We start from the raw sequence: 22,944 nt of genomic DNA on the forward strand, positions 1-22,944 counted from the left end.
GTTAGATTTGGGTATTTTAGGCGAAAATTGATCCTTAAGAGGCTATGATTGTCTCCGGTTTGTTTTATTTTCACTTGAGTCTGACTTCCTCTGCTACCTCCATGAATACATAACAAATCAAAAGAAGGCACATCAATACATTTTCTAAATCCTGTTTTTCAAACTGAGGTGGTTTATCATTCGCCCTTTTTTGTCTCGACAAAGTACAATACTTCCCCCTTGAAGCTACAAATTATATACTTGACTTGTGTTGTATGCAGATTCATTGTAGGCTGCTTGTGTAGCCTAGTTGGCAGAAGAATGGGGAAAGGATTTTAATGGGAGTATAGGCTACTGTGTATGTGTACTGTAGCATATGCACATCTAAAAGCACTTAATCAATGTCTTGTCTGGGTCATCATTTTTGTTCAAAAATCTAATACAGTAGAGTAACATGATTTGACCTGAATGTAATCATTATTAGTTGAAATCTCTGAAAATAACCTTGAAGGAGTATTGAAGGGTTCTTCAGTTTATGAAATAGCATTAACAATTACAAATACTTACAGCACTAAGATATTACACAACTGTTCATATATTTAAGGCTGCAGTATTTCCAGATATGTTATCAGATAGTGAATTATCCATGTGGAAATTAAGTATTAAAAAGTAGGAACCCCAAGAGATACACAGCTTTCCCCCCCAATTAACCGTATATCTCACAGCTCTAAATTGAGTCAACATGCGATAGTCATCTTCACAAGATAACTTTAAGGTGCCAAGATCCAGCCCCTGATTTCCATAATTATTCTCATAAAGCTATGTAGTTAAAATAAGAATGTTGATGTTGTGCTTGTTATGCAATGGAAATGACAGTTTGCCAACAAGTGGAGAAAGAGAAAGAAAGCACATATGTAATTAGGATCTTGGAGGATGCATCAAAGAGGAACTTTTTATGATCTATCCATTTAAGCATAGAGAAGGGAATTCCTCAGAAAATGCAATTTCAACTGCCTGAATAAAACAAAGTAATTCTAGACCTCTGCTCGTGGTATAGTGTTGGGGAAAAGTGGATTTTCTAAAATAGCCACAGTCAATGTCTTTGCACTGAATTAGAATGGTCAATTTAGTCCCCAGCATGTGAGCAAGGAACATAATGTTATGCAGTGTGGGGTACCGGTAGCTCAGCAGCCTGATGATGATGTCTTCATCCATGTTCTCACTTCTAGAGGTGTGGGTGCCTCTGGCCTGGGGGCTGTGGGTTACTGCTGTATATGTGAATAACATAACAGTGATTTAGTTTGATGAAATGTTGATTAGGGTCAACATGTCATGTTGCTCTCTGGGAGTAGAATAAATACGCTGTGTGTGGATATTGGATTTTTGTTGAGCCACACACTTACAAATCATCCATCTTGCTTTTACCAGCACAATAAAAAAGGGATTACCGTAAATCGTTTTATGTCACCTTCAAGGTGTGACTAATGCACAAAACATTAGGAACACCTCCTCTTTCCATGACATAGACCAGGGTTCTTCAATTCCGGTCCTGGAGGGCCGAAACACTTCTGTTTTTTATTTCTACCTGGTAGTTAATTGCACTCACCTGGTGTCCCATGTCTGAATTAGCCCCTGATTAGAAGGAGAGGATGAAAAACAGAGGTGTTTCGGCCCTCCAGGACCGGAATTGAAGAACCCTGACATAGACTGACCAGGTGAATCCAGGTGAAAGATCTGATCCCTTATTGATGTTGCCTGTTAAATCCATTTCAATCAGTGTAGATGAAGGGGAGGAGACAGGTTAAAGAAGGATTTTTAAGTCTTCAGACATTTGAGACATGGATTGTGTATGTATACCATTCAAAGGGTGAATGGGCAAGACAAAATATGTATGTGTCTTTGAACGGGGTAGTACGTGACTGGCGTGTGTCAAGAACTGCAATGCTGCTGATTTTTCATGCTCAACAGTTTCCCGTGTGTATCAAGAATGACCCACCACCCAAAGGACATCCAGCCAACTTGACACAACTGTGGGAAGCATTAGAGTCAACATGGGCCAGCATCCCTGTAGAACGCTTTCGACACCTTGTAGTCCATGCACCGACTAATTGAGGCTGTTCTGAGGGCTAAAAAGGGTGCAACTAAACATTTGGAAGGTGTTCCTAATGTTTTGTACACTGTGTAGGTTCACAATCTATTTGCTTACTTTAACAAATTAAACACATGCTAATGCATGTTAGAAAAATAATCAACTGTTTATCACTTGCCTACTCAAGGAGTGTGTGTTTGGTATTATAACAACATGGGAGATGCTATGAAACAAAACTCAAAAGGAAACATGATGTTCTGTTAATGTATGCGTTTAGGTAGATCAACACAGGCCTACATTGAAAAGGTTAAACATACTGTACAGTAGATGAACAAATCAAATTATGCACTGAAACTGTCTGATCTTACCCTGTTGACTTGCTGTAAAGTAAATGTACGAGATGTAAACATCTGACTGCTTAATGCAGTTTGAGTATGTTTAACTAGAAAGCTTGTATTTATCCAGATATCGTCTTATCTGCATGGTCTTTAACAGGATTAACGCAATAATCGCTTAACAATAAAAGATGCCACTGCAGTTGACATTTAAAAATCACTTGACATTTAATTTGACAAGAATAGAAGGGGATGATAACGTGTAGCTCCTCACTGACGAAAAAGGCAAACAAGTCCCATTGGTTGGGTCTTGTTTTCGACAGAAACAATTTGCCTATTGCACTGCCTTCAATTTGAGCTAGGTCATCAGAAACCAAGGAAAAGGGTTTTATTAAGTTTATTGTACAGTACTGTAGTTCACAATTGCATGCTTTTGAAGGTTTATTGTCTAAAGGCCAAGTTTAGCACAATTGTGTGAGCATGGATGAAGGGGGCTCTTTTAAATATACTTTTTATAAAATACATTTTGTAGACTGGTTATTCGGACAAAAACGTTTAGTTGGATGAAAACAGAACAGTTCCTGAGGCACTTTGAGAGGCTTATCAAGTTTATTTTAATAACACATTTCAAATGTTCTGCCTTCTAAATGAATAACAATAACAACCACCACAAAATATGATCAAAACTTAACTGAAAGGCTTGATTTTATTCCCATTGTCTTTTTAAAAAATCTACTATAAAAGTAAAATAGTAGTCTTTTCTGCCATACTTGTCTTCACAAGTACTCTCAGCTCTCCTCCACTTCCGCCGTGGGAGGATCTGCTTGGTCTTTGTCTAATATCCCCGCCAGAGTTTTAAAGGGCGGCCCACACTCGCTGAGGTTTTTGAAGTCCTCTCCACCTTCTGCCATCCATGACTCGATGGAGCTTAGCGACTCGGCCACCGACCCATCCCCCTCGTAGGCATACGTGACCAGTGAGTCATACGGCGGAGCAGAGAAACCCAGGTGGTTCTCCTGAAGACGCTGGTGGATGTAGTCCCTGATGACTTCCGCGCTGCCCTCTGTGGTGGGGGTCGACTCATTGATCTCAGTTTGGGTGGTGACCTCTGACCCTGTGCCCCTGCGGAGCATTTTTTCCTTGATGGCCTTGGTGTTCCTCAGGGTGCCCATGTCGAAGGCGTGGGTGTCCTCCTCGCCGCCCCCCTCGTCATCGTAGTGGATCACGTTGTCCCGGATGTCCTCCTTGGACGACATCAACGTCTCTCTCTTCTTCTGCCGTCTCAGGCCGACATAGAGTACGAAGATCACTACAACATAAAAGAACCAAGCACACAGAGTGTGTTATCTTTTACATACATAGTTGTACTGCAGTGAAAATTTACATTGATGTGCTTTTCAAGAGCCTTTCAAGGTACTGTAGTGGGAAGAGAGACAGTGGGATGTCATGTGTTAGGAGCCATTAGCTAATTTCCTATTTTCTCCAGACATTATTTTTTCAGCAGGATAACGTAAAAGTATCACAGCCTGAGGCCAGCCGTGATCTATTTCTGACATGCTATCTGTCACTATTGCAGTACTCAGACAGGATGAAAGGCTGTTTCACCTGGCTTTCATCTCCGTCTTCCTCCCTCCCAATGGCAGACAGTAGAGAATACAGCACAGCAGCCTAATCCATACTACTGAAGTGCTCACTGTGTTATGCAACAGCAAGAGATTATACTTTAGTAGGAAAAAGTAGGGGTGAATGACCAGACCAAGATAAGTGAGCTAAATCAACCTATAAGTATGAATATGATTATGGGACTGTTTCAAGGGCCATTTTTCAAATTGTGACATACATTTAATGATATTACTGTACTTTAGGACTTCAGCTCCCCCTAGTGTAAAATTATACACTTTAACATTATAATAATGTGCATTTACAGAGTCTTGGGGCAATCATTATTACTCTCATTCTGAAGGTGTCAGATGAAAAGTTCAGAAATACTGTGTTTCTGCAGCAGGATTGCAGTCTGAATGATAGACAGGACTTACCCAGAAGTATGACCATGCACAGTAAAATGGCCATCACTGCCCCGGTGCTGAGGCCCATTGGTAGGAAGACTGCCTCTGCCGTGCAGGACAGGAGTGATCCGTCAGTCTCACAGGCACACACTCGGATTGTGAGGGTGCCGGTAGTGCTCTGGGCTGGGTACCCATTGTCCTCCACCAACACAGGCATCAAGTAGTACTCCTGGACCCGCCTCTGGAACCCCACACGCTTGGTCACTATCTCTGCCGTGTTATCTGGAAACCAAATGACACAATCTTTAACCATACATGTCTCAAATCAATCACTCAATAAATCAATCCTGGAACCCTAGACATTTGGTCACTATTCCCGCAGTGTTGTCTGGAAACCAAATGACAACCATTAACCCTACATGACTGGAACCCTACACGTCCATTAACCATTAACTCTAATTGTCTGACTGGAATCCTATATGTCTGACTGGTCACGATCCCCGCAGTGTTGTCTGAAAATCAGAAAGACCATCAGAGAGTGTTCACCTGTGATGCAACTGAGAGTACATACATGCATCTACATACATCTTACTTAATCCTCTTAGTTCCAGGAGGAATATAGGACCTGTACTAAAGATCTACATCGCTGCCGGTCTTGGGCTACATGCATTTGCTTATGTCTCAGCCCAACCTTTATCAAGCCCGATTTTTCTTCAGGGGAGATCTTGAATTGTATCTGAAATGTCACTTTTACTGCTTTTGCTTTTCGCCTTATTTGAAATAAGGTGAAGGTGTGCACTTAGAATGTACAAAAGAAAACAAATAGGGCCAGCAGCACAATGCACAGCTCTGTGAAACAAACACAGGCCTGGCGTTTATACGGCTATACAGAGACGAAGTGTCGAGATGTGCCCTGCCTCCTCTCCTCTCCAGCACCAGGATAGTGGTGGTGAACTGACTTTGCACAGCCTTCCCTCTGCATGGCTGGACAAAGATCTCACTTGACAAGGTAGGAGCCATTAAAGCACACCTTGTGCCTGTTTTCTGAGAATGCCATGAGCGCTGCTGTCCCTCTGTATCAGGCCTGATAGCATTTTTCTAACACAATAACGCATAACTAACAGAGGCTGGTGAGATGGTAAGGCTTTAGGGCAGGGGTGTCAAACTCATTTTGCCCCGGGGGCCGCATTTGGTCTTCAATGAGGTCCGGAGGGTCGCATTGAACATTTGTTGTATTTCCTCAGTGTCAAAATTGGCAATTTGTTGTATTTCCTTGGCGTCAAAATTGGCAAAAAATAGTCCTCTATCCATCGTTTTGGGAATTTTCTATGTCTAGCTTTCATTTCTATGATTATTAGCAAGCTGGGCACAATCTACAAACTGTTTGAATCTGGGTCCATTATCATTTCTACACTGTTTCGATTTGATTTGAGTCATTTTAAAGTATATTTCGAAAAAGGAAATGTGCAGTTTCATAGCTAATTTCAAGCTATTTTACACATTTTGCCATGAGGCTGAGAGAAAATGTTGCTGTTTTCTAGATAATTTCCTTTGGGGGGCTTGTTGGGCTGCAGCGCCTGACATCCCCTGGGTTGTGACAACAACTCTAAACATGTATTCATTCAATACCAATTGTTAGTGGATATTGTAGGGAGCTAGTATCAAGAAAACAGATTTGCAGTGAGTCACTGGCACTGCATCATAACAGATAGTCTCTGTATATTATTATTATATACAGACATTTTCTACAAAAATATCCTTACTGAACATGCCACAACTATTCAATTTCTCTCTCTCTCTCTCTCTCTCTCTCTCTCTCTCTCTCTCTCTCTCTCTCTCTCTCCACCTCTCTCTCTCTCTCTCTCACTCTCTCTCAATCTCACTCTCTCCCCCCTTTACTCTCTCTCCACCTCTCTTCCTCTGTCTGTCTCTCTCTCTTTCTCAATCTCTCCCCCCTTTACTCTCTCTCCACCTCTCTCTCTCTCTCTCTCTCTCTCTCAATCCCTCCCCCCTTTACTCTCTCTCCACCTCTCTCTCTCTCTCTCTCTCTCTCTCTCAATCTCTCCCCCCTTTACTCTCTCTCCACCTCTCTCTCTCTCTCTCTCTCTCTCTCTCTCTCTCTCTCTCTCTCTCTCTCTCTCTATCAATCTCTCCCCCCTTTACTCTCTCTCCACCTCTCTCTCTCTCTCTCTCTCACTCTCTCTCAATCTCACTCTCTCCCCTTTACTCTCTCTCCACCTCTCTTCCTCTGTCTGTCTCTCTCTCCCTCTCAATCTCTCCCCCCTTTACTCTCTCTCCACCTCTCTCTCTCTCTCTCTCTCTCTCTCTCTCTCAATCTCTCCCCCCTTTACTCTCTCTCCACCTCTCTCTCTCTCCACCTCTCTCTCTCTCTCTCTCTCTCTCTCTCTCTCTCTCTCTCTCTCTCTCTCTCTCTCTCTCTCTCTCTCTCACTCTCTCTCTCACCTCTCCCCCTTTCTCTCTCTCACCTCTCTCTCTCTCTCTCAATCTCTCCCCTACTCTCTCTCCCCTCTCTCTCTCTCTCTCTCTCTCACTCTCTCTCAATCTCACTCTCTCCCCCCTTTACTCTCTCTCCACCTCTCTTCCTCTGTCTGTCTCTCTCTCTCTCTCAATCTCTCCCCCCTTACTCTCTCTCCACCTCTCTCTCTCTCTCTCTCTCTCTCTCTCTCTCTCTCTCTCTCTCTCTCTCTCTCTCTCTCTCTCTCTCTCTCCTCTCTCTCTCTCTCTCAATCTCTCCCCCCTTTACTCTCTCTCTCTCTCTCTCTCCACCTCTCTCTCTCTCTCTCAATCTCTCTCCCCCTTTACTCTCTCTCCACCTCTCTCTCTCTCTCTCTCCACCTCTCTCTCTCTCTCTCAATCTCTCCCCCCTTTACTCTCTCTCCACCTCTCTCTCTCTCTCTCACTCTCTCTCAATCTCACTCTCTCCCCCCTTTACTCTCTCTCCACCTCTCTTCCTCTATCTGTCTCTCTCTCTATCTCACTCTCTCCCCCCTTTACTCTCTCTCCATCTCTGTTGCTCTCTTTTATCCCTTTTCTGGAGGGAAAAAATATGGCTTACTTCCAAAGTCTCTCACAGTGAAATTCCTGTTTCTGATTTCCCTAGGGGACTTGAAGAAGAACCTCTGTCCAACAGCGGGAAGATCCTTGTCCGTAGCACTGATGGTCTGAATTACCTGGCAAAGCACAAAGAGCTTTCAAATATATGCCCAGAACCAAGTGGAGAAACAATTTATCACAATTATTCTCTTTCATTCTCTCTCACACACACGCACACGTGCACACAAGCACTCCACGCACGCACACAGCCTTTCTCACAGTGGAACTGTACATGCCTGGCCTACTTCTGCATTTTCACAGACAAAAGTGTCAAAGGGAACGGCAAGCTCCGGAGGGAACTCGTTGACATCCAACACATTGACTGTGACTGTGACCTTGTCGGATAGGAGAGGCTTGTCTGCAGAATCAAAGAAAACAGTAACATACAACATACAACACATAATAAATACATCATGCACACAGTGGACCTCAGTGAGCATCACAAATGAGTGAGCATTGCAAAAGTCCTTTCTCTCATCATGTGTGAACTGCTTTGTAAAACAAACAGTATTGAGGTGTATTACTAACTGTAAGTCGCTCTGGATAAGAGTGTCTGCTAAATGACTAAAATGTAAAATGTAATGATGTATTGGGCACATGTTAAGTCTAGTTTGATAAAAGATGCAACAGTGACACTTTCTGTTTGCACTTGGAATTGCAGGCCTCATTCAAGCAATATGAAATTGACAATTAAATAATGTAACACTTAAAAATAGTCATTGAAAAATATTCAAAATGTTTTAATAGAAAAACAAATGTCAGCACAGACAAATTATAAGATATTAATCATATGTGTTGATTGTATTGTGTGATTTGCTAATCATGCTAATGATTATTTTTATTTCAATTGAAAATCTTCCCATATAATAAGCTGCCGTTTCAGTGGAGAAATAGCATTAGTTCATCTTATCTGTCAGTCTGCATTACCGTACGTTTCAGTCAATTCCCCTAGATGGTGCCAAAAGTATGGAACATTGTGTGTGTAGGAGATTACTGAATGGCTTGCTTTCTGCAAACACTGTCCAAGTTATTTGCTCCAGGACCAGTATTCACAAAGTGTCTCAGAGATTACTGATCTAGGATCAGGGCCCCCTTCTTGTTCATTGTGATTTAAAAGGCTAAACTGATCTTAGATCAACAATTCTACTCTGAGAGGCTTTGTGAATACGGCCCCAGGCGGATTTATATTAACCAGAGGAGGCTGGTGGAAGGAGTTATAGGAGGACTGGCTCGTTGTAATGGCTGGAATGGAATAAATAAATGTTACCAAACACATCAAGCACATGGAAACAACGTGTTTGACTCCATTCCATTAATTCCAGTCCAGCCATTACAGTGAGCCCGTCCACCTACAGCCTCCTCTGATATTAATATATATTATATACATATTAACCCTTCGTCCCAATACTTACTAACTTTACTGGCCACAACAGAGATATTGTGCTGCCTATTACTCTCTCTGTCCAACATCTCGTTGGTGGAGATGGTCCCTTCCACAGTATCAATGTCAAAGCAGCTGTCCACAGGCCTCTTCCACTCAATAGAGTACCTACAAAACATGCAGAAAATGTATAATTAACATATACATATGATTCCTTCAACCTCACACGGCATCTCTCAATCAAGACATACAGCTTAGCTATTCTTGACATACATTTTCTATGTAATAGATCTATAGAGATAGATAAATATTTGATTGGTTCCCAAGGAGAAATGTCAGAACGATTAATCAAATAAAGACCAAGGCTATGACAGGAAACATTACACAGAATAATAATAATTTGATTTTCATGTAGAGACTGGGGATTTGTCCCAAATGGCACCCTATTCCTTATAGTGCACTTCTTTTGACAAAATAAGTGCACTATCTAGGGAATAGGATGCCATTTGGGATGCAGTCTGGTTGTGTTCTGATCAGCGTTTTAGTACATTTAAGTGTTCCATATCCCAAAAGAACAATGACAAATGTAATGCTCTGAAATATTAAGCAGCCATCATGAAGACTGCCTTTTAAGCAAGGTGAATGACTGCCTCCTCCATTTGTAGTAATCCGTTAAATATTCATAGATAACAAAAATACACAGTTGGGCTACAAAGTATTTTGATGTTCTTGTGCAAGAGATGTCCTGCGTCTCACGTTCCCGCTCTCAACACCAACAGAGTGGAAGTCAACTGTACTTGAAAAACATTTAGAAGAAGAAGACAAACAATAGGCCAAATGTGATAGTAGATGTCAGTGTTCATTCATACCTCTGAGGAGCAGAGGTGGGTTTTGTTGCCGTTTAAGGTGTCAGACATAAGTGCCCAAATGTAAAGTAACTCAGCCCATGATGGACCCATTTCTCAACCCCAGCCTTGATGGATCTCATCTTTGAGTAAACATACTGTAGGTACACAATACTTATTATATATATGCATGAGTACGTACCTAACTGCACTGCTGCTTGCGTCTAGGTCCTGTGCAGTAACTGATCCAATGATGGTGCCCACAGGAGTGTCCTCATACACATCTATGGTGTAAGAGGTCTTAGTGAACACAGGGGGTTCGTCCACATCCAGCACATTGACCTTGACTGTGGCGATGTCTTTGAAAGGGCCCAGGTGGAGGAACCGGGGGTCCCGGTGAGCGTTGGAGGCCTCCACTTTAAAGGTGTACGACTTTTTGTTTTCGTAGTCGAGATGCTGAAAGATAATGAGTGAAGGAGTAATCAGCAAAGTTAAATGCATTTATTATTCAGAAATATGAATCAACATAGAATGATCGAATTAATACCTTCAAGAAAAGCAAACATTTTACATGAACACTGAATATACTGTGCAATGGTCAAATATAAAGCTTAGGGGGTCATAACTGTCTTGGTTCAGTTTGTTAACACCTCTGTTCGGTTTAATATGCTCAACAGACACGGAAGTTAAGTACTTTCATATAGAAATGTGCCCATTAACTGCACCAACCAAGATTGATTAATCTAAAATGAACCAAAAGGGTTGGTTTCAATGTGCTTTTACCAAAACAGATGCATGTTCTTCAGTGTCTCAGCATTTAAGCAATTTGAGAATTGAAAAGTGAATGCTTGGGTTTTGACACATTTTCAGGAAGACACGTTGAGAACAGCTTTCTAACCCTATATTACTGTCTTACATTCACTCAGCTGGGTCCCTAGTTAGTGTTTACAACAAAACAGTTCTCACTGCCAACACACACACAGCAGTCCCTGTCTGAGGCACATGCACCCAAACATCTGGTAATCTGTGGAAATGGCAGCCACCCTGCTGACTGGATAACAACCAGACAGACAACAGGACTGGGCCGGTGATGCAGAAGGACAGACACCACAGCATGTGTGCTATCCTATCCCAAAAGCACTGTTCAGCGTTACCTGCAGGGAACACAATTCCTGCAATCAAATCAAATCAAATCAAATTTTATTGGTCACATGCGCCGAATACAACAGGTGCAGACATTGCAGTGAAATGCTTACTTATAGCCCTTAACCAACAGTGCATTTATTTTAAACAAAAAAAGTAAGAATAAAACAACAACAACAAAAAAGTGTTGAGAAAAAAAGAGCAGAAGTAAAATAAAGTGACAGTAAGGAGGCTATATATACAGTAAAATAAAGTGACAGTAGGGAGGCTATATATACAGGGGGGTACCGTTGCAGAGTCAATGTGCGGGGGCACCGGCTAGTTGAGGTAGTTGAGGTAATATGTACATGTGGGTAGAGTTAAAGTGACTATGCATAAATACTTAACAGAGTAGCAGCAGCGTAAAAAGGATGGGGTGGGGGGGCAGTGCAAATAGTCCGGGTAGCCATGATTAGCTGTTCAGGAGTCTTATGGCTTGGGGGTAGAAGCTGTTGATAAGTCTTTTGGACCTGCATACATGTAAATTAGCAGGGAAAATATTCATTATCTGGAAATTGAACCCATCCTTTGTTGGTTTGGGCCTATATCCTCCAGCTCTACCTCCCACCACAAATCTGCAACCTAGTGAAATGTCTTCTTATCATTGGCACAGAGGTGTCAATTACAGTTTTTGTGCCAGGAAGCTCCTGCTGTTTTCACTTTGCCCTCCTGTGTGACTGACTTACCTGCCATGTCTCATCGTCTAGGAGATCAATGGGATAGCAAAGCGCCTCAACTTCCTACTTAAAATGTGAGGGCACACTTGTTTTAATTCACTGATAACCCACATGATAATAACTACTTTTGGAATATACAAGAGCTCAGCTTGGAAAGAGATCATATTATCTCAAATAAATCAGAAGAGGTTGATAGTCTAACGTATAAAGGTTGGAACCTGCCAGATAATAATTACTGGAGTCTTGAAGTATAGTTTAGATTAGAGTGTGCTTTAAGACCGAAACGAAATCCAGCAAACTGTCCAATGTAGAAAGACCCCGATATCTTGACACATAAATACATGTAGAGGGCATTCGAATCCCACAGACGGTTTACCTATGGTTTCACTATAATCTTTTATTTTGACGGAGCCGATTATCCCTTGAATCCATTACTCCAAATCCTCTTATCACACTGTGGCAAACCTTGGCTGAGCCCTCCCTAAGTCAGAGACGGGAGCAAAATAACCGGTCTCAGCAATTTTCCAGACTTTCCACCAACACCTGGGCTTTCACAGTGGGTGGTTTGGTGCTGTTTAGGCAAATGTAGAGTACCAGTCAAAAGTTTGGACACACCTACTCTTTCCAGGTTTTTTTAATTTGTACTATTTTCCACATTGTAGAATAAAAGTGAAGACATCACAACTATGAAATAACACATATGGAATCATGTAGTAACCAAAAAAGTGTTTTATATTTTATATTTGAGATTCTTCAAAGTAGCCACCCTTTGCCTTGATGACAGGTGTGCCTTGTTAAAAGTTAATTTGTGTAATTTCTTTCCTTCTTAACGCATTTGAGCCAATCAGTTGTGTTGTGACAAGGTAGGGGTGGTATACAGAAGATAGCCCTATTTGGTAAAATACCAAGTCCATATTATGGCAAGAACAGTTCAAATAAGCAAAGAGAAACGACAGTCCATCATTACTTTAAGACATGAAGGTCAATCCGGAAAATTTCAAGAACTTTGAAAGTTTCTTCAAGTGCAGTCGCAAAAACCATCAAGCGCTATGATGAAACTGGCTCTCATGAGGACCGCCACAGGAAAGGAAGACCCAGAGTTATTAGAGTTAACTGCACCTCAGATTGCAGCCCAAATAAATGCTTCACAGAGTTCAAGTAACAGACACATCTCAACATCAACTGTTCAGAGGGGACTGCGTGAATCATGCCTTCATGATCGAACACCAATAAGAAGAAGAGACTTGCTTGGGCTAAGAAAAACGAGCAATGGACATTAGACCGGTGGAAATCTGTCTTTTGGTCTGATGAGTCCAAATTTGAGATTTTTGGTTCTTACCGCCGTGTCGTTTTTAGACGCAGAGTAGGTAAACGGATGATCTACGCATGTATTGTTCCCACCATGAAGCATGGAAGAGGAAGTGTGATGGTGTGGGGGTGCTTTGCTGGTGACACTGTCTGTGATTTATTTAGAATGCAAGGCACACTTAACCAGCATGGCTACCACAGCATTCTGTAGCGATAAGCCATCCCATCTGGTTTGCGCTTAGTGGGACTATCATTTGTTTTCAAACAGGACAATGACCCAACACACCTCCAGGCTGTGTAAGGGCTATTTGACCAAGAAGGAGAGTGATGGAGTGCTGCATCAGATGACCTGGCCTCCACAATCACCCGACCTCAACCCAATTGAGATGGTTTGGAATGAGTAGGACCGCAGAGTGAAGGAAAAGCAGCCAACAAGAACTCCTTCAAGAGTGTTTGAAAAGCATTCCAGGTGAAGCTGGTTGAGAGAATGCCAAGAGTGTGCAAAGCTGTCATCAAGGCAAAGGGTGGCTACTTTGAAGAATCTAAAATATATTTTGATTTGTTAAACACTTTTTTGGTTACTACATTATTCCATATGTGTTGTTTCATAGTTTAGATTTTTTCACTATTATTCTACAATGTAGAAAATAGTAAAAAATAAAGAAAAACACTTGAATGAGTAGGTGTGTCCAAACTTTTGACTGGTACTGTATGTGTGTGTGTATGTGTGTGTGTGTGTGTGGGGGGGGGGGTTTAGTTGACCCCTGTGTCTCTACTACCTGGTGATCCACCAGCAGCCATTTCGATGTATCATCTGGTACACACGCACGTTCTGCAATGTCAGTTATATGGTTTGTCATTTTGGGCTACTTGTCAGGACTTTGTAGATGTCTTACATTTAGAGAGTGGAAGAAATAGACAGAGCAATAAGAAGGATGGCTGTGATACAAAGAGCTACAAAATGATGGCCCAATAATCATTTCAATTTCAGAAGGCAATTGTGCCTTTATATATAATTCGCACTATGTATTTGCAAGAAAGTGTCTAATGCTTTGAAGTTTCATTGTCAACATCAAAACAAATGCAGGTGGCACATGGGGAAACTTCTATGTAACCAAGGACGTCCTCCAGAAACAGAAACACAGTATTTGCGAGGTAACTCACATAGCTGCAAGATACACACCCCATCTGTGAACAAGTAATAATATCATCCCAGACCAAACGAGAGATGTACTCAAACCGAGTTCAAAAGCTTTCATCAGGACAATTGGTGCAACTATCCATTTATGTGAAGATAGGAGTTTGGAAGTATGTGGGTCTCAAAGAGAAAAGCTGCTGTAAAGAGAATGTCTAAAGGGATTCCTGCTCGTCACATCCCATCAGGAGGTGTGTTTTCTGATCCTAGCCTTGGAGGCATTTATTTATTAATGTCAGCTAAATCCCAAAACATTGCCCACTGGGCACACACTGGTTGAATCAAAATTGTTTCCACGTCATTTCAATGAAATGACGTTGAACCAACGTGGAATAGACTTTGAATTGACGTCTGTGTCCAGTGGGTGGGCACTTCCTGCGAAAAATATCCCAATGCATTTTTAGAATGCCAGAACATCGGGATCATCAAGTTCTCCATACTTCCTCCTGGTTAGGTTCTGAGGATGGTTTGTAGCTGTGATAAAAAGATATATGCAGCAATTATCTATTAATATTCCAAGGCCCAAGTAGTACATTATTTTAATCATCTAAATGAGCAGCATTGCTCGTGATCTATCATAACAGATCTGAAATTCTCATGGAATGAAATTGAGAAACTGTCCCAAAACCAAGTGCAATGGATATCATTTGTGGACCTACAGTATCCTCATCACAGGGCAAAAGTGTTAAAGTTAAATGAAGTGACTGGTGGAGGGTTGTGAATTCCTACCTTTCTAAGGACTATGATTCCCTCCTGACTGTGCATGTTGGAGGTGACATCAAACACCTTTCCTTCATCCCCAGGAACTATAGAATATTCCACCTCTGCATTCCTGCCAGAGTCCAGGTCATGAGCTCTGATCTTCCCTACTGCTGAGCCCACAGACGATGATTCTGGGACCCTGAGGTGGAAAATACCTGGTGGAAAATAAAGACAGACGAGAAAGTTTAAAATAAAATATGTCATTGGCAGATTCTTGTATGTGTCAAGTCCCGGCGGTAGTGTTAAGTAAGGACAACAGACTCACATCATCCTCTTTGTAATGTGTTATATGAAAACTATCTGTGCAGTTATCACTTCTATGGTCATTTAAAACAATTGATTATGTATAGACAGTGCATAACCTCATTATAATTGAGTTACACTAATTAACACTAATTAATGATTAGATTAACATAAAATTACTTAGAGATATAAGGTGACTTTCAGCACACACAATTAACACATGCATTCAACTTTCATACTTGTTAGACTTGCTAGATTTATTGGCTAACAGCAAACAAAGCCGTTGTCATTTAAATGCAATGTGGCACACTTTTTGAAAACCTGGGCGGGTTGTCATTGACGTCGCTGAGGGTGATGTTGATGGTGGTTGTTCCGGCTAGTCCCCCCAGCTGCCCGCCCATATCCTTGGCCTGAATAAGGACCTGGTACAGCTCCTTCATTTCACGATCCATGTTGGGTAAAGCAGTCCTTATCACCCCTGTTTAAGGTCACAGAAACAAACAGGGAAGATGTGAGGGAGAGAAATGAGAGAGAGAGAGAGAGAGAGAGAGGCAGAGAGAGAGAGGGAGAGGGTACACAGGTGGAGAAAGAGAGATGAGTTGTGACTATACGAGATCGTATCACCTTTGATGTTACTAGAGGGAATTGAGAAGAGGTGGATTGTGTGTGAATAGTGAATAAAAGATGTGTGAATAGCGTTTGATCAGGAGTCAGCCCATGGCACGGGTACTACGGGGTCACAAGTTGCCACCGACAATGAGTAAAAAGGCAAAGGAATTGCACTGTGTTGTCATCCTGTGAGTCAAGCAGAGTGTTCCCCTATACTCTGTCCAACTTTATCTGCAACACTCACTATTGAGTTCCAAACTGCCTCTGGAAGCAACGTCAGCACAAGAACTGGTTGTCGGGAGCTTCATGAAATGGGTTTCCATGGCCGAGCAGCCGCACACAAGCCTTAGATCACCATTCACAATGCCAAGTGACGGCTGGAGGGGTGTAAAGCTCGCTGCCATTGGACTCTGGAGCAGTGGAAACTCGTTCTCTGGAGTGATGAATCATGCATCACCATCTGGCAGTCCGACGGACGAATCTGGGTTTGGCGAATGCCAGGAGAATGCTACCTGCCCCAATGCATAGTGCCAACTGTAATGTTTGGTGAAGGAGGAATAATGGTCTGGGGTCTGTTTTTCATGGTTCGGGGTAGGCCCATTAGTTCCAGTGAAGAGAAATCTTGACGTTACAGCATACAATGACATTGTAGACAATCCAACTTTGTGGCAACAGTTTGGGGAAGGCCATTTCCTTTTTTCAGCATGACAATGACCCCGTGCACAAAGCTAGGTCCATACAGAAATGGTTTGTAGAGATCGGTGTGGAAGAACTTGACTGGCCTGCACAGAGTCCTGACCTCAACTCTATTGCACACCTTTGGGATGAATTGGAACACCGACTGCGAGCCAGACCTAATCGCCCAACATCAGTGCCCAACCTCACTAATGCTCTTGTGGCTGAATGGAAGCAAGTCCCCGCAGCAATGTTCCAACATCTAGTGGAAAGCCTTCCCAGAAGAGTGGAGGATGTTATAGCAGCAAAGGGGAGACCAACTCCACATGAATGCTCATAATTTTGGAATGAGATGTTCGATGAGCAGGTGTCCACATACTTTTGGCAATGTAATATCTACAATAATCACATACAGTCAGGCCCATAAATATTTGGACATTGACCAAGTTATTATTATTTTAGCTGTCTACCACAGTATATTGGAGTTGAAATTAAATAATGAATATGAGCTGAATGTGCAGACTTTCAGCTTTAATTTGAGGGTATTTACATCCAAAACGGGTCAACGGTATAGGAGTTACAGCACTTTTTATATGTGTTCCCCCCCTTTTTAAGTGACCTAAAGTAATTGGACAATTGGCTGCTCAGCTGTTCCATGGCCAGGTGTGTGTTATTCCCTCATTAGTTCATTTACAAGTGTAAGGTTCTGTATTTATTTTCTTAGTTCACCTTGTGTTCTTGAACGTAGCCCTGTTTCTTTGTGTTCTTGAACGTAGCCCTGTATTTTATTTTTGTTCATTGATTTCACCTGTGTTACTCACCTGGTCTCATCAGCCCCTTATTTAGTTCAGTTCATTCTGTTTGTGCCTTGTGAGGTATTGTTCTTTTTGACTCTACTAAGCCTTTTCCTAGCTCGTTTGTGAGAACCAGTTATAGCCTTCAGTCCTAGTTTTGATTCACATGCCTGTTAGCCTTCCTGTGTATGACCATTGCCTGCCTGTGTCCACGATTCCTGCCTTCTGCGAATGCAAAATAAACACCTGCCGCGCTCTGCGCGTGAATCTACAAATTTTTCTCCCTGAGTATGTATTACAACAAGTAAGCAGATAAAAGGTCTAGAGTTGATTTCAAGTGTGGCATTTGGAATCTGTTGCTGTTAACCCTCAATATGAAGTCCAAAGAGCTGTCACTGCCAGTGAAGCAAGCCATCATTAGACTGAAAAATCAAAATAAACCCAGAGAGATAGCAAAACATTAGGTGTGGCCAAATCAACTATTTGGTACATTCTTAAAAAGAAAGAATGCACTGGTGAGCTCAGGAACACCAAAAGGCCCGGAAGACCACGGAAAACAACTGTGGTGGATAACAGAATCATTATTTCCTTGGTGAAGAAAAACCCCTTCACAACAGTTGGCCAGATCAAGAACACCCTCCAGGAGGTAGGCATATCTGTGTCAAAGTCAACAATCAAGAGAAGTGTCACGGTTTTGGCCGAGGCTGCTCCTCCTCCTTGTTCGGGCAGGCTTCGGCGGTCATGAGGAGTCTATTCAGCTATATCTGATCGACTCCCCTGCGTACCCGGTGGTGCTGGGAATTCCCTGGTTAAGTACCCATAACCCTTCTATTTCGTGGCAAGAGAGGGCTCTCAGGGAGTGGTCTGCTCAGTGTGAGGGGCGATGTCTGGGTGTTTCCGTGGGGGCGACCTCGGTGGAAAGTCCAAACCAAGTGCCCGCAATGCACATTCCCCCTGAATATGAGGATTTGGCACTTGTGTTCAGTAAGGCGAGGGCGACGCAGTTGCCTCCTCACAGACAGGGGGATTGTGCGATAGACCTCCAGGCAGGAGCAGCGCTCCCGCGGAGCCACGTGTACCCTTTGTCTCAAGAGGAGAAAAGGGCTATGGAGACGTACATAGCCGAATCTTTGAGACAGGGATACATACGGCCCTCCACTTCCCCTGCGTCCTCAAGCTTCTTTTTTTGTGAAGAAAAAGGATGGATGGTTGCGCCCGTGCATTGATTACCGTGGTCTCAATCAGATTACTGTGAAATACAGTTATCCACTCCCTCTGATTGCGACTATGACGGAATCATTGCACGGAGCGCGTTTCTTCACAAAACTGGATCTCAGGAGCGCATATAACTTGGTGCGCATTAGGGAGGGCGATGAATGGAAGACAGCATTTAGTACCACCTCGGGTCATTACGAGTATCTCGTCATGCCATACGGGTTGATGAATGCTCATTCAGTCTTCCAATCCTTCGTGGATGAGATCTTCCGGGACATGCAGGGGCAAGGTGTGGTCGTGTACATTGATGACATTCTGGTGTACTCTTCTACCCGAGCCGAGCATGTAGCCCTGGTGCGTCGAGTGTTGAGGAGGCTGTTGGAGCACGACCTGTATGTCAAGGCAGAGAAATGTCTGTTTTTCCAGGAGTCGGTCTCCTTTTTTGGGTTATCGGTTGTCCGCGTCAGGGGGTGAAGATGGGGTGGACCGTAGTGTCAGCCGTAGCGTAATTGGCAAACCCCGACCACTGTTAAAGAGGTGCAGCAGTTCTTGGGCTTTGCGAATTACTACCGGAGGTTTATCCGGGGTTTTGGACAGGTGGCAGCTCCCATCACGTCTCTTCTGAAGGGGGTCCGTGCGCTTGCAGTGGTCAGCTGAGGCGGACAGGGCTTTTGGGAAACTGAAGGGCCTGTTTACTTCGGCTCCGGTGCTGGCGCATCCGGATCCCGCCTTACCATTTCAGGTAGAGGTGGACGCGTCTGAGGCCGGTATAGGGGCCGTTCTATCTCAACGGTCTGGCACGCCACCTAAACTCCGCCCCTGTGCTTTTTACTCTAAAAAGCTCAGCCCGGCGGAGCGAAATTATGACGTAGGGGACAGGGAGCTGTTAGCCGTGGTACAGGCCCTAAAGGTGTGGAGGCATTGGCTTGAGGGGGCTCAACACCCTTTCCTCATTTTGACTGACCATCGGAACCTGGAGTACATCCGGGCGGCTAGAAGACTGAACCCTCGCCAGGCTCAGTGGAGCATGTTTCTAGCCAGGTTTGTATTTAAAATCACGTACATCCCTGGGTCCCAGAACGGTAAGGCAGACGCCCTGTCCCGGTGGTATGACACAGAGGAGAGGTCCGTTGAGCCCACTTCCATACTACCGGAGTCTTGTCTAGTGGCACCGGTTGTGTGGGAGGTCGATGCTGAAATCGAGCGGGCGTTGCGTACCGACCCTAGCCCTCCACAGTGTCCTGTGGGTCGGACGTACGTTCCGCTCGAGGTTCGGGATCGACTCATTTATTGGGCTCACACGTCACCCTCCTCTGGACATCCTGGTATTGGCCGGACAGTGCACTGTCTTGGTGCTAAGTACTGGTGGCCCACGTTAGCCAGGGATGTGAGGGTTTATGTCTCCTCCTGCTCGGTGTGCGCCCAGTGTAAGGCGCCTAGACATCTGCCTAGGGGTAAGTTACAACCCCTGCCCGTTCCACAATGACCATGGTCTCACCTCTCGGTGGACTTCATCACTGACCTTCCCCCCTCGCAGGGAAATACCACTATACTGGTCATTGTGGACCGGTTCTCTAAGGCCTGTCGTTTGCTCCCTATGCCGGGCCTTCCTACTGCCCTACAGACCGCCGAAGCTCTATTCACCCACGTTTTCCGGCACTACGGGGTACCCGAGGATATTGTGTCTGATCGAGGTCCCCAGTTCACCTCCAGAGTCTGGAGAGCTTTTATGGATCGTTTGGGGGTCTCGGTGAGCCTTACCTCGGGTTACCATCCTGAGAGTAATGGGCAGGTGGAACGCGTGAACCAGGATGTGGGTAGGTTTCTTAGATCATACTGCCAGGGCCGGCCGGAGGAGTGGGCACGGTATGTTCCTTGGGCAGAAATGGCCCAGAATTCCCTACGCCACTCCTCAACTAACCTAACCCCTTTCCAATGTGTGTTAGGTTACCAGCCGGTTCTGGCACCATGGCAGCAGAGCCAGATCGAGGCTCCTGCGGTGGATGAGTGGGTGCGGCGCTCGGAGGAGACGTGGAACGCTGCACACGTCCATCTGCAGCGGGCCATCCGTCGTCAAAAGGCGAGCGCCGATCTCCACCGCAGTTAGAGGCCGGTGTACGCACCTGGTGATCGAGTCTGGCTCTCTACCAGAAACCTGCCCCTCCGCCTGCCATGCCGGAAACTGGGTCGGCGGTTTGTGGGGCCGTTTAAAGTCCTGAGAAGATTGAACGAGGTGTGTTACAGATTACAACTGCCTAGTGACTATCGTATTAACCCCTAGTTCCATGTGTCTCTTCTCAGGTGGTGGTAGCTGGTCCACTCCAGGAAGATGAGATCAGAGAGACTCCTCCGCCCCCATTGGACATCGAGGGGGCACCGGCGTACACCGTGCGGTCCATCTTGGATTCGAGACGTTGGATGGGGGGTCTCCAATATCTCGTGGAGTGGGAGGGGTACGGCCCGGAGGAGCGGTGCTGGGTGCCGAGGAGGGACATCTCGACCCGTCTCTTCTGACCGAGTTCCATCGTGGTCATCCCACGCGCCCTGCTCCGCATCCTCCTGGTCGTCCTCGAGGCCGGGATCGGCGCACGGCTGGGGCCGCGCGTCAAGGGGGGGGTACTGTCACGGTTTCGGCCGAGGCTGCTCCTCCTCCTTGTTCGGGCAGGCTTCGGCGGTCGTCGTCTCCGGAGTACTAGCTGCCACCGTTCTTTGTTTTCGATGTTTGTTTGGTTAGGTCTGTTTGGTACACCTGTTCATGTTTAGTGTTGATTATGTGTCCTATAAGTTCTCGTTGTTTCTGTCATGTGTTGTGTGTAATTGTTTTCACCTGTCTGTTGGTGCTCTTCATTTGTTTGGACAGACGCCAGAGTGTACCGTCGCACTTTTGTTTTCGTGCGTAGTCGGTTTTGGTATTTTACGCACTGTTGCGTATTGTTCGCCTCCGGGTTAGTTGGACCCGTTTGTATTTGTTTCATTTCAGTAAAGTCAGGTTTGACTGAGCTCCTGTGTCCTGCACTTGATTCCACACCACATTCGCATCAGAACCCTTGACAAGAAGACTACACCAAAGTAAATACAGAGGGTTTACCACAAGATGTAAACCATTGGTAAGCCTCAAAAACAGGAAGACCAGATTAGAGTTTGCCAAAAAACTTCTTAAAAAGCCTGTACAGTTCTGGAACAACATCCTGTGGACAGATGAGACAAAGATCAACTTGTACCAGAATAATGGGAAGAGAAGAGTATGGAGAAGGGAAGGAACTTGTCAGCTTCCTGCTTCTCCTGTTTGTCTCCGGGCCTCTAGAGGTCAGCTGTGTTCCCCTCTGCCTTAGTTCTTCCTCGTGTGTCCTCATTAGTTTGATCCAGGTCACCTGTGCCTTGTTTTCCCTTTAGTATTTTAGCTGTGTGTTTTCCCCTTGTTTCTCACTTGGTTATTGCGTCCTGACTATGTGTCTCCTGCTTTGTCCCACCGTGTCTGTCCTAGTAAGTTGTTCGAAGTTATCTTTAGTTTGTTTTTCTCCCCTCGTGGAGTTGTTTTGTTTTGCCTCCTGTTTTGGGAACATTAAATCTACTTGCCTGGAGTATTGCCTTGGGTGTTTCATTTGGGTCCTACAACACCTCCTCTGTGGCTAAGGGGTAGTACCCCCAGCTCTCCACATCTGAGACCGGAGTTCTAGCCCGGCTTGTGACAGAATAACCAAGTCAATCATGGACCCAGAAACACTCAGTTCCCAGGATCTGTTGGCGGTGATCACTCGACATGAGGCTTCTTTCCAGCGCCATGAAGCCGTTCTCAGCCGACAAGAGGAGCTGATGGCTAGTCATTCTCAACTCCTGGCTGAAATGATGAGTTCCCTCCGCCAGCTCTTTGAACGCCTCCCTGGTCCTCTCCCTTCCCCCAGGTCACCCCCAGTGACGACAGGTCGTCTCCGGTTGGCGGAGCCCCGACTACCACCTCCCAAGCCCTTTTCTGGGGATCCAAGCTCTTGCCAGGGTTTCCTCACCCAATGCTCCCTCACCTTCGAGCTCCAACCCTCAAGTTTTCCCACAGACCGTTCCAAGATTGCCTACATCATTACCCTTCTTTCAGACAAGGCGCTCGCCTGGGCTTCTGCGGTGTGGCAGTCCCAGGAGGCCTGTTGTGACTCCCACGCTGCATTTGTAGAAGAGTTCAAGCGGGTGTTCGATCATCCTGTCAGTGGGCGGGAGGCTTCCAAGCGCCTACTGTCTCTCCGTCAGGGCCCCCGAAGCACGGCAGATTTTGCCATTGATTTCCGGACCATAGCAGCAAGGAGCGGATGGAATGATGAAGCGCTGAGGGTCTGCTTTCAGGGAGGGTTATCTGAGCCCCTTCAAGATGAGTTAGCCACCCGAGAACCAGCTGGTGATCTCGAGTCCCTCATAGCCTTGGCCATCCGCCTGGACAATCGTCTAAGAGAGCGGAGAACGGCTCGCCGTCAGGTGTCTCAGTCCCAAGTTCCTCTGAGCAGCTCTGTTTCTCCTGTTTGGACTCCGTCATTCAGAGCTTCCCCGGC

The 22,944-nt window shown here is 44.8% G+C and overlaps 1 protein-coding gene across 6 annotated transcripts in view; it reads right to left on the reverse strand.

Annotated features, from left to right (window-relative positions):
- Positions 1-2,784: 2,784 nt before the first annotated feature.
- The window catches only part of LOC121580940 (cadherin-12-like), a 52,782-nt gene continuing 32,622 nt past the window's right edge, over positions 2,785-22,944 (reverse strand). For all 6 annotated transcript variants that reach the window (XM_041896159.2, XM_041896155.2, XM_041896156.2 and 3 more), the window contains 8 exons: positions 15,427-15,594; positions 14,841-15,028; positions 9,952-10,205; positions 8,936-9,072; positions 7,760-7,881; positions 7,486-7,600; positions 4,440-4,691; positions 2,785-3,712 (listed from right to left, as the gene is read on the reverse strand). In XM_041896159.2, the coding sequence (XP_041752093.1) occupies positions 3,192-3,712; positions 4,440-4,691; positions 7,486-7,600; positions 7,760-7,881; positions 8,936-9,072; positions 9,952-10,205; positions 14,841-15,028; positions 15,427-15,594 (1,757 nt within the window). In that variant the 3' untranslated portion in view covers positions 2,785-3,191. The remainder of the gene's footprint in view (positions 3,713-4,439; positions 4,692-7,485; positions 7,601-7,759; positions 7,882-8,935; positions 9,073-9,951; positions 10,206-14,840; positions 15,029-15,426; positions 15,595-22,944) is intronic.

This window comes from Coregonus clupeaformis, chromosome 14 (genome assembly GCF_020615455.1).
Source record: "Coregonus clupeaformis isolate EN_2021a chromosome 14, ASM2061545v1, whole genome shotgun sequence".
Taxonomy (NCBI): domain Eukaryota; kingdom Metazoa; phylum Chordata; class Actinopteri; order Salmoniformes; family Salmonidae; genus Coregonus; species Coregonus clupeaformis.